Genomic DNA, 12414 nt, shown 5'->3' with positions numbered 1-12414 from the left:
TCCGCCGTAGCGCAGGGCGCAATCTAAACGCTGTCCGCGCCGAAAGTGGGCGGGGCCCGAGGCGAAATGCGACGCCTCGGACATCATATTATCATGAAGTCGTCTATCATCTGATTATTTTTAGCTATTCTGCGAACAAATTGAGTACAATCCGAACGAATGGAACGTTCTGGCACTTTCAACCGCACGTAGAACTCTTGACGCCATCGCTATCATTTGTTTACTGGTACTTTGTTGGGATTTTGACGTCAAATACGAAGTCGAAATTCTTCGGAACACAATGTAGACGATGATGATGTCAAGTTTAAAATTCACAATGGCAAAAAATAGAACTAGAATGAGCCGTGGATTCACGTGGGAAGAAATTTGTAAAAAATACAGATTAATCGTGTTCCTTAGCAAGTTCCTAACGGCTCGGATGGACGTTACGGTTGCGTTTACGTGTGGATTTAAAGGAATAGGAGTGGGAAATGTCTGATTCGAGAACGATGGTCCATTTGTTTGCGAAAATACGGTTAGTATTTGAGGGATTCGTAATTTTTGAGTTCGAGAACTGAGTGAGAACCTCCGGAGCAGCTAAAAGCTATGGTTAGCGGGGAGATCCTAATATTATCGACTGCGCTCAGGGGGTAGAAGACCCCCCGCCCGGTGAGGGGGGGGGGGCTGTGGTGGTGGTGCACGGCCCAAACGAATCTATAATAACGAGCGGCGTGTTTTCGTGAACTAGTGTACGAAAGGTGACTGGGACCGCGACGCGGCCGCCGCCAACCGCGTCGCGGTTGCACTTGAAGCGCTGAATCGAAGAAAAAAAGTACGTGCATTTCCTATGAAGCACTTGGACACGTCTTGAAAATCTGTTCCCTAGCGCTATTACCGTATTTTGGTGATTTGATCGATTTCATGTGCTCTCCGTGGACGTATCGATCCGATTTTTTATCTATCTTTATGGATTTCGCCACGAGTTCCTCGTGGAAATGTGTTGAGTCATCTCTTTCACCATAGAAATACACGTAATTTTACCCGGTAGTGTTCTGTTCTTCGTTTATGTTTTGTTTGTTTTGTTGAATACTGAGTAGATTTTCCGGAACTGTTTAGTTTCCTGGAAATTTTCGCTCCATCTTACTTCTTGTACTTTCACTTTCTGTTTTCCTCTTTCTATTTGTTTTCTTAGAAACTTTCCTTTTTTTTCTCCTTAGAACGACGTTATTTGAAGAGAAAAAAATAGAGGATTGAAGACTTTACTTACGGATCGTGAATGTTTTAGGATACGAACATATTTTACAACCGAAGTCTCGTGTTCCTAACAAGCGTGCTGCTAAAAAAAAATCCCTCTTCTTCCTTTAGGAAAAGAAATGGGAGAAGGCCAATTAACCAGAATTGCTGTTTCTTTTTTCTTCGACTTTCTTGTTTTGAAAGAATACGAAGAAGGATAATTTGTATGCGTGTATGTGAATTCAAACACCAAGACATGCTTCCTGCAATCCCTGATTCTCATTAAATTTTAAATGTGAATGAACTTTCGTAAAGGAGGAATCATAGTTCCCGTTCTATTCCTATATATAGAAACCATGATTTCCTTTTATTTAACAAGGAACTGTTTAAAAAGGGAAATGGTAGCATTTCATGGGCGAAAAAGCTTGTAAGAAAAAATTGCAAATTATCTATACAGATTGACAGCTGTCAATTTTCAAAGTTCTTCTTCTTTTGCTGAGTATACCAACAACAATCATGATATATGATTGTTTTATTATCGTCCTAAATCACTACTTTGAAGCGATCGGAAGGAGATTGACGAATGAACCCGGTGTACCTGCAATAATGAATGACTCTGAGGATCTATAGAGAATCTTTCGACTTAGTTCGAACTTTGTAAGTCGAAGGTCTGGTGATTTCTTGCTTCTTATCCCAAGTTGTTTAGCTTCTTATTTCAAACCAATTTTTTCCATTTTTAACGTTGCTTCAAGATTTTTAGAAGCCACGGTTGTTTTCATGTCGTTTTTTTCATTTGGAAAAAAGGAAGAAACGATACTATTACTAATCCGTAGATGAATTGAAGTTGAATTTGTGATTAATGAATCCTTACTTTCCAGAATATCCGTAATAAAGTACATGAAGCTTTTAATAGTAGGCTAGGCGATTTTTTTTCTTCTGTAAATCATGAAGTGCTTCACGATTTGTTACGAACAGCCTCAGTAATGTTCAAAAAAGTGCAATTACATTGTACTAGAGAGCTTATGAATGATAAAAAAAATTGTTTTTCTTTCGTGTTTCGGTAGTCATGGAGCGAGGATGCCGCTTATCCTCTTCTCCTTCCCGAAACCTTCACCCTTTTCTCTGCTAGGGAACTTGGAGGACTGTTTTTACACTTGTACTGCTGTTGTAGTACTACGATGATGTATAGCACCTGTCATCGTCGTTACTCTACGACTTTGATTATAATGGTTATCGAATACGAGTGGGCAGCGACAAGTGTTCTTGCAATTTTTATCGTCAGTGGTGCACCGTTGGGCACTCACTATACATTCATCGTCATCGTTGTAGCAGTGCATCGTTTTCGAGGTTACAGTGGATAGAAATCACAGTGGTTGCAGGCAGGTTTTCCTTTAGTGCAAAAGTAATTGCTCACAAATTATATTTTCCTACTTTTTGGCGTATGCTTTAGAACAATAGAGATCTCATATAGAGATCGTCATTTGTTTGTGAGTACGGTCCCTTTATACGTATATACTGGACCTTTTTTTCTCTCATTAACACATTCTTGAAAGACCGCAACGCGTATTTCACAGGTTACGGTTTGCGTTGCGGTCTTACGAGTCGACAGAAGAGCAGATGCATCTATGTTTCATTTTTTAAAGATGTTTAATCTTAGTTTCTTTTGAGACAATTTATTTCTAAAAGTTATACTTAACTTTCTTTTACGTTACGTGCAAAGAAGTACATTTCTCACTGTAAACTGCTTACACGACATGATTTCGTGAAGCAAACGAAACCAAGGTCTTGACCTCTTACACGGATCATAAATTCTATAGGGACTTAACTAGCCGATGAAAAAATACTTAAAAATCATACATTATAAGCAGCATTGCCGACAATGGCTCGCGACTGCCCATCTCATCCATCCGTAACGGTCAATGATCCAGATGTGCATGGCGTAAGTTCACGTAAGTCGTGATCTGAGGGCGATCCCCATGGATGTTTATCATATTGTACAACTTTTTTTTTTGACATGGAGCTTTCGCATTCGTTGTCGTGCCTTGAGATAATGCATTTGAATCAGTTTATTTCAAGACGCAGTCTTCACTATAGCTGACGGAGTTTTTCGAGTTTTAATGACAGCATCCTGAGTCAGTGTCGGCTCAGTGCTAGTCAGCTTCGTTAGAACGAGATTTCTTGCCACATGTCTCCGATTGCTTTTTAACTAACCAGATGCACTTTTACATCCCTTTCTAATGTGCAGCTGGCGTTCTTTCTTTTTCTCTCTTTTGAAATTTTATTCCACAAAGAAAATGTTGAAGGATTAAAAAAATCTTCTGGTGAGGAACGATTTATTCAGCAAATTTCACTGAGAAGTAGCTTTTATAGTTTATGTTTTGTTCATTTTTTCCGCCTTAAGAGGTTTTTCTTGGAAATTTCGACATCATTTGATTGCTTAATAGATAAGTATTGGAGGAAGATGGGTGAACATCGTTAAAACGTCCACCCTCCACTGCATTGTTTCAGTTATTAAAAAGCAGCGGATCGATGCTGTCAGTGACTAAGAATCGACTCATTTTACAGTGAGATCTTCCATTAACTGGAACCCATCAGCTGCATTAGTACGCGTCCCTTCTAAGGAGTACAAATATTGACTCTGTTGGCTTGAAAACAAGACGTGTGGAAATCGTAGCCATCCTTAGCCATTAGATTAGGTTACAGGGACATTCGCCCAGTTGTGAACGGAAAGAGAATAGCGCAATTTTATTTCTGTCTTTCTACTACAAGTTAGTAGTTGCTACAATAAGAACCATACACTTTCGTTTTCTTCAAGATGGGTGGTTTCGTAGGAATCGAGGCTTGTTACTTTTTCATTCCGGGGAAAAAAATGCAAACATTTGTTCTTCTCAATGGCTTGCGATACCTCACAAATCCCTTATCCTGTTCTGGATTTGATTTAATGCATATAAACACAATATGACTTTTAAATGGTTTTTTTCGAGTACACTGAAGAGGAGGTACACTTTTTCCTGCTCATATGAACTGATATTTAGTGCCTTTTACTCTTTATGTATGGAAAACAGGTTCGCATCACGAATTTTTATGCCTTTATTCTCTACCCATTATAATCCCTCCATTTTTGTTTGTTACGGATCTGTATCCTCATTAATCGACGTTTTCAATGCTCTACCTTCTAAACTACAGTTTTCAGTGCCTAATGTTTCAGGTGTTCTGTTGTTGTTTGTTCATGTGGAGCTGATTACGGTGCTTCACGTTTGGTGAGTTCCTGCAGCCTTTCCATTATAAAGTTTTTTTTTTCTTCAGTAAACTGCAAATTATCTGTCCCTAGGACAGGCACATTATAGTGTGGCAAGTTCGCCGATTTCACTCTGTAATCTTTGCACACATAAATTTGCCAAACAGCTCTTGAATATACCGTCCATGTGACTTCTAGTTCGATCTAGTTTAGAACTCGAATGGGCGCCACTTTGGTCAGTTCCTAGCTAGGACCTGAGTGTATTCTGACCTTTTTTCGAAGTATTCTCCACGCATCGATGGATGGCGTTCGAAATCGAGAACGCGAGGTCGTGGCCACTCCTCATATGCCATGGTTCCACTCCAACGTCAGCCGCGAGGCCACAGAAAGGTAAATTATTTGGTAGTATTTTTTTGGCTTTATCGTTGATAATAGCGAAAAGGCATCTGGAGCATCAGTGTTATTCCACTGAGTATCTGACTCAACTCGCATAAGCCTTCTAGTCGCAATCGTTAAGATATTTATGGGATTTGATCCATCTAGAGTGGTTTTCGGTTCCTTTCCTCGGAATTTCGCCTTTTCAGCTAGAAAATATCCAGGTTGCCTTGCCTGCAGTACTTTCCTTTTCCCCAGAAAACCAATTAATTTAGGTTAATTTACGTCTAAAGTTCTTTCAGATAAACCCTTTGTTGCGAGATGATTTATCCATGCTATGTCTTGAGTATTGGGACTGAGAATAGATGAGTCAACGTTAGTTCCCTTGCTTATGTGCGTCCAGCAATCTAATCGATCGTTCCTGAAATGAGGTCGAGTATTTTGCGGAACATTGAAGCGGAGCGGTCGTTTAGGTCTCCTCGCAGGCTGCCTGTCTAGCATCGCTTAGAAATAAGTGTCGTTCTCTACACAATAACGAATACAACCAGTATGGGCCGTTAACCGATTTCCACCATGGTGCATCCTTTTCTTTTGTCATAATCTACAAATGATGTGTAACGTTGCAACAAAGTTAACCTTAACGAAATGTATTATTACTATTGATTTTGAAAATTAAAGTGTACTTGTGATTTTTAAAGATTTTAAAGGTAAGCATTCGTGAATTATCCCGCTCGCTGCAACTAAAAAGTGCAAGCATCACTAATACAAATCATATAACGGCTTGATTAACTCTTACTTCCAATTAATTTATTCAATTTTCAATTCAAATTTTAACAAAATTGTTTTTCTGCCGGAAGTTTTCACGTTGTACTCTAAATTTGTATGATAGAGGTCGTTGTCCACTTGTAAATCTACAATAGGAGGATTTATAAGCTCAACTTTTGGACGTTGTCTAAAAATGGATGCTACGGATGCCACCTTTAGCATTTCTCGTTCGCTGATGCATTTGCAGCCGTTATCATTTCTTTGTTTTTATTATCAGTGATTTCGTGTCTCGTTGCTGATGAAGCAGCTGATTTTAAAACGGGGTCGTTTCTTGTAGTTTACGCTGCTGTAAACAAAACGAGTGGATTTGATGATTTCATTGAGGCGAGTAATATTCTTCAAAATGTTAGAGATAATTTGCATGTTAGAGAACTTTCCAGGATATCCAGCAAAGTTTATTTCATTATAACTGTAACGAATTTTAGAAGTAGTTGTAGCTATTTTTTTTTCAGGCCTTTGATAAAGAAACGATTTTGTCGAAACGTCAGGGCAATAATAAAGTTTCACCAAAACCTCGTTAGCATAACAAGGAAACATAAAAACAGTTATTGTTTTTGTTTTTGTTCGAGATGATTTCACTCTCACAACTAAAATGCAGCACATGGCTGATGAAGACTTCACCACCATGTGTTCTTTTTTTCTGCCGTGTCAGTCAGTTAAACATAGTGTTTTTATTAGGCGCAACCTAATAGCGCCGTTCTAGTTAGTGTGACTAATCGATGGCCGTAATCCTGATGCTGTACTGTTCGGTCAGATCTGCCAAGTTGTGGAAATTGTGGGATTTCATGCCTGATTCGCATTTTGAAGGATTTTGGTTCAGTACAAATAATGCTCGCATTTTAAATTTGATGTTTACTTCAACCTGTCACTATCTACAGTTAATTTCTAATACGGTTACGCCTTTTGATGGTGGTTCCATACTGTACTACGGAGCGATAGTTGGACCAGTGATCGTTTATAGGTCATCCGTAGATAGTCATAGTAGGGTCGAAACCTTAAATACTATAATCGGAGCCGGTGCTTCGACTCCCTTCACTTTTGAACGGTTGACGAAAGGACTTTCTTCACTGGTGTACGGTTGGGGAAGGAATCCTCATCATTTGATCTGGACCACTTGAGCCAGACTCCCTTCACCTGAGGAGGCTCGTCCCTATCGCACCTGCAGTCAAAACGACGTGAAGAACGGTGCAGTTGCGTAAGCGGTTGCGCTCGAAGCGTCGCGGTGGTGAAAGCGGTTGGAATCGGGATCGGGACATGGTGGACTTCAGAATGGCGCTAGCGAAGGTTCCCACTCGATCATAAGCGCTGCGCTTCACTGCTTCGTTTCGTGCGCAGCCGCTTACGCAACTACACCGTGTATCATGTCGTTTTTACCCTACTATATGTATAGTCGACTTAAAACGACATGACGCACGGTTACAAGATGCAGTGAGGGAAGCAAGGTAAGATAGTGTACATATATAGAGCCATGTTGAGTAGAGTTTCGTACCAAACTAGTGTTTTATCAGAGAGTTTTCGTTTAGTCTCTCTTCCCCTGGAGCGGCAATCCGAGTGTTTCTTTGTTTTGCAAGATTTGTATGTAAACTGGTTTATTAATGTTGTTCCCAGACTTTGGAAAAGAAATCTGTTGAACAGAATAACTGCATCGTTGAACAGCATGAATACATCGTTTACACCACATTTGAAGACTCATTATTAATTATTTCTTAAGGTTTTGAAAATGCAAATCATGTTGCTATGTTTTTGCAGAATGTTGCACCAACGAGCCGATGGGACATTTCTCGTGAGAGAATCAACTAATTTCCCCGGCGATTATACGCTTTCTATGGCATATAGGGGAAAGGTGAGATTTTCACTTTGAGAATAGTTTTTCGTTCCTTTGGGGAGGTATGCATGCATTTCTAATTTTGAAAGTGTCAGTTGACACCGAATTTCCTCAATTAGGTAGCTGAGATCCTCGTGGAGGATCACAAAGGTAAGGGAGAATGTGTGTCTAGCAAAGAAAGAGCGTTGCGTTGTGCTAGACTTGCCACGGTCACACGTTTGAACTTTTGGCACTGGCCGTACCTACGATTTCGAATTTTTCTTAGCTTCCAGATGTTAATAGTTACTTCTTTTTTCAGGTGGAACATTATCGTATTTACCAAAGTGGTGGGCAAATAACGTGCGACAACGAGGAGTTCTTCGCCAACCTCACTCAACTGGTTTCGGTGCGTTAGAATGAATCTCGTGCATTGTGTCCCCTTCAATTCTCTATTGTACATACATCGTCTCCTTCAGCACTACAAACGGGATGCTGATGGCTTGTGTCATCGTCTCGTGACTCCTATTATTTGCGAAAACTATCTAATTCCGTCCAGCAATTCAGACATTGAGGATCGAACTAGCACATTTTTAAAAGCAGGGCTCGTCATTCCATCCGGTGAAATTCGCTTAGGAGATATAATAGGGCATGGAGAATTTGGTGGTCGGTTATTTTGATGTTTACAGCATTCTTTACCGCTTGTAATATCATTTTTATATCCTTTAGATGTGCTAGTAGGCTATTATAAAGACAAGAAAGTGGCTGTTAAAGTATCGAAGAGACATGGGAACGGGCTAGTGGATTCCCTTCTTGATGAGTCACGATTTATGGTGTAAGGGTTCTTCTTTTACTTTCTCTCCTATTTTTCTTTTAATTACAAGAATGCCAGTCATGGTTGCTTTTCTGATTTCCTCCGATTAAGAGGGCTATGCCATCGTAATCTTGTCACCCTCATCGGGGTTGTTTTGGATGATACGAACATCTACATGGTGACCGAATACATGGCTAATGGAAACCTTGTGGACCTGCTCCGTTCACGTGGTCGTCACCAACTAGAAAAGATGCAGTTGATACAGTTTGCAATGTATGTTGAATTTTTTGTAGCGAATTTTCGGAAGTTTGCAGTGTCTGTGGACTTTGCAGTAGCTAAGACGAACGTCATCCATATTATTAGATTATTGGGTACGTATATCAGTGCTTAGCTGTACATCCTTTAAATTTTTGCCGTTCGTATTTGCGGTGTAGATAGTTTTCACTGTCTGCATTGCCTTCATTGTTTCCAGGATCTCTTAACGTAACAATCTAGCTCAAAAATTTCCATCAGAAGGTGCGTTCACTGAGATTTTCAGTGGTACATTCTTTCTACACGTAGATAGAGGTTTCGGGACGTAGTTTTTAAAAGTAGTAGGCAGAACAAGAAACATCGCTTCAAAATCAATGATGAGAGGCTTTTTGGACACAAGAGGTCTCAGTTAATCCCAGAATAACCTTTTACGCTCATCTTAGTAATTTAGTGAAAGCGCTTTAAGTGGATTTTGTTTCTCATACAGAAATTAAAGGTACTTTGTTTGGTAAACTAACCATGTCGATGGGAAAACTAACTTAGCTTTCCGAAGTATTTTGGTGCTTTCGCTATCTATAATTCTTGCACTTGTAGGAGCTGTTTTGCGTTTTTGTTGTCTTTCCTGAAAATCTTCTTCTCAAATTCACCTGGTAGTAGAAAAGGCCACAGAAAATTGTAGATTCTAAACTCATTTCAAACCACTAAACTAATACTAGTTCTATGTGTTTTTCTGCGTATTATGGCATGGAAGAAAGGTGCAATTGCGGCCGAAATCCTCATGCAGTTCGCCCAACTGCTTTCTTCAATTGCCAGAAGAGCATCTTTGACGATGGTATACGGTCTCATAGATGTAATTGTCACCAAATTTCATCATTTTCTCGGATTGAGATCAATTGAGAGTAGTAAATAATAGATTTGTTCTTGGTTTCTCGACAGTCACTGATAAATCTGGCTCCTCTCCAACGTTAAAGAGTTTTTCTAAAAAAAAAACCCTTTTAGCGATATTTGCGAAGGGATGTGTTATCTCGAAGCCCGTCAAATTGTACATCGTGATCTGGCCGCCCGTAATGTCCTACTAGATGAAGAACTCGTTGCAAAAGTAAGCGATTTCGGTCTGGCAAAGAAAGCCCATTCTGCTGCCCATGACAACACATCGGGAAAATTTCCGATAAAATGGACGGCTCCTGAGGCTCTTCGTCATAGTGTAAGCACGTTTCTGGTGTTGTGACGTCTCTGCGTGTGTTCGCTCCTCTACTGGCATCCTTTTTTCAGAATTTTTCAACTAAAAGTGATATGTGGTCGTTCGGCGTGTTATTGTGGGAGATTTTCTCGTTTGGTCGTGTCCCCTATCCTCGCATCGTGAGTTTTCTTTTATATCCGCAATCGATCGTTGTTTGTGTTGTACCAGGTTGTCTACGGGTCTCTCTCTGTTCAGGGTGTCGATGGTCGTTCGGTATGTGTCGTCCGTGTGCTTGTGTGTGCGTGTTTTTTTCTGTACCTGGTTTCGATTTAGTTTACTAACTTTTTCAACAATTTTTTCATTCCACTTTTTGCCACGCATGCTGTCTAACAAGAGGTTTTTTTTTTGTTAAATTTTGAATCTTGAATCATTTGATTAAATCATTTGTTTGTTTGAGCTGCGCATTACATATATTTAGAGATTGTGGGGTCTTTTTTCAACTCTTAAGTTATAACTACGGAAAAGAATGTTGGCTTACAGTTGCGGGAAACTGCCAGAGACCTTCGAAAAGTTAACCTTTATCGTTTCATTACTATTCCCTTGAACAGAGTATGAGAACCCAAGTACTGTAGTGTTGTAATTCGACGACGCAACGCGTCTTTACTGAAGGTATAAACTTCGAGCTCTCAGTTGTATGCGGAAAGCTCTCGGACTCATTTTCTTGTTGTTTTTTTATAGTTTTTCATTTTTCCTATAGTAGTGCACGAACAGGATTCCAGAGTCTCAGCGAAGTTTTATTTCATTAGTTCTATCGTTGGTTATGCTCCTACTGCACCTCTAAGATCTTAGTTTGTAGGCATTCACTTTCTGTCCTTTCTTGAGGATTAAAATTGGATCCTCACTGACTAGGATCTTTTAGGCAAATAGGTATATTTCCTATAGGTGCAAATCAAGGTCAAAACTACTGGAAAGCACTTGTTAGGACCAACTTATCCATGCAATACTAAGGAAAAATAATGAGAAAGTACAAAAAAGGTCCGCGGAGTTTCCCGCGTGCTGTGCAGGGAGCTCAGTATTGACTTGAGACGCGTCGCGTCTTCGTGTTACATCACGTTTTGCGCTAGCTGTATAAATTATATTATAATTGTTCCGTATTCACTTCATTCACAAGTTATCCTCAATCGGAAAAAAGCATGCTTTACATTTTGAGCGGAACGTAAGAATTCACATCCTTATACTTTGTGTTAAAAGGAAGACTTGTCATCATGTCTGGTCCCTGGACGTGTTTTTTTTTAGTCACCAGTATGCGTCTACAGTAGATTTCCTTACGAATTTCTCCGTAATTGCTACCAAAGTTGATAATAATCAAGCCTGATAGCTTAACGAACATCTTTATATTTATCAGCCTGGTACAATCACAAATACCTTGTAATTATTTGATTATTTCAATTAAATTCATGTATTGTTTATGACTCATCGGGTCTAATGAATACTGTCGTATTTTCGAGCGTTGATGTCTTTCTCTTGCATCTTTTTTCAAATGGAAAATAACTGATTTTCGTTCGTTTTCTACAACGATGGTTCGGGGAATATGAATTGAATTGAATTATTAATTCAGCGATAGTTTTGATGGCTTGAATATAGCAATAAACTACAAAGATAGTTTGTATTTTTGAGAATCAAAAAGGAAGAATGTTTTGTCCAGAAGTTAAAGTTTCTGGAAGTCCTACAACAAAAATGTCTACAAAATGTTATGATGTGAACTCCCTTGTTTGCTCGACTTTTTCATTGTTCTCATTTCTTCTACTAACTTAATTTATCGTTCATTTCATAAGTACACCTCTTAAGTTTATTCCTTTCAGCCAATTCAAGATGTTGTGCGTCATATAGAACGAGGATATCGTATGGAAGCACCGGAAGGATGTCCAGCAGATGTTGTTCGTATAATGCATGATGCTTGGGCACTACAACCACAGGATAGGCCATCATTTGGACAGGTATGCTCAGAAGTTACCTTTTATTTCATTAGAGCTTTGCCTCCTCTTTCAAAGCTACAAATCTTCTTCTTTGAGTGCGTATTACCGTTATTATTTATTTTACAGGTTCTTCAACGATTAATAACTATTTCCCGCATGCTTCCTCACTGACATTCGCGGGCTTTTCTTGTTGAGATTGTTTCACTCCAGCACTACGGATTTCATCAGCGATATTATTTTTCAACACTTGTCATACTTATTGATATATTTCTCATTTTCCGGGACCAATTCTCACATAAGAGTAATTAATTTGTACAATAAGCTTTCGTGGTAAGTTGGTGCTTCATCCATTTGTTGTCACTAAATACACTTAATTAATTTGTTCTTGTTGTGCAATGATGCTCTCGACAAGAAAATCCTAAGTAACTGTAGTTCTAACCATTTGCATAATTTGTCAGTGAGATGCTCAAGATTTCCGGCTCAAAGCATATCTGTTCTTTTGTTCCTATTTCATTCGATTGCCTTTTTTTGTGGTTTCATTTCTTTCTTCTTCTCTGCGGTTGTTCATATGCTTGAGTATTTTACGGTTGAGTGTTTCACGTTGTGTTTATAAGTTGAATATCAATAAGAAGTATTATATCATTTCGATTTCTGTGTAAATATTTCTGGTTTAAATCCAGATTCTTTTCTTCAACAGCAATTAGATTACGCAAATATTTGTGTGATTCTTAAGTTTTTTTT

General features: G+C 39.1%; 2 protein-coding genes across 2 annotated transcripts; both read left to right on the top strand.

The window, feature by feature from the left end:
- Positions 1-3091: 3091 nt before the first annotated feature.
- RB195_004269 (uncharacterized protein) lies at positions 3092-4708 on the top strand (the record flags this gene model as incomplete). Its single annotated transcript, XM_064181594.1, has 4 exons — positions 3092-3151; positions 3916-3980; positions 4421-4472; positions 4664-4708. The coding sequence occupies 4 exons, from the start codon at positions 3092-3094 to the stop codon at positions 4706-4708; spliced, it is 222 nt and encodes a 73-aa protein (XP_064033299.1).
- Positions 4709-4748: 40 nt separating this feature from the next.
- RB195_004268 (uncharacterized protein) lies at positions 4749-11844 on the top strand (the record flags this gene model as incomplete). The annotated part of the gene is made up of 10 exons (XM_064181566.1): positions 4749-4840; positions 7400-7493; positions 7774-7860; positions 7931-8117; positions 8181-8286; positions 8377-8538; positions 9517-9721; positions 9790-9876; positions 11560-11694; positions 11800-11844. 10 exons carry the CDS (start codon positions 4749-4751, stop codon positions 11842-11844), a joined length of 1200 nt encoding a protein of 399 aa, XP_064033298.1.
- Positions 11845-12414: the final 570 nt, after the last annotated feature.

The sequence above is a fragment of the Necator americanus genome, chromosome I (assembly GCF_031761385.1).
Source record: "Necator americanus strain Aroian chromosome I, whole genome shotgun sequence".
Lineage (NCBI taxonomy): Eukaryota > Metazoa > Nematoda > Chromadorea > Rhabditida > Ancylostomatidae > Necator > Necator americanus.
The sequence above is the reverse complement of the archived record's forward strand: the minus strand, read 5'-3'. Positions and strand labels throughout refer to the sequence as shown.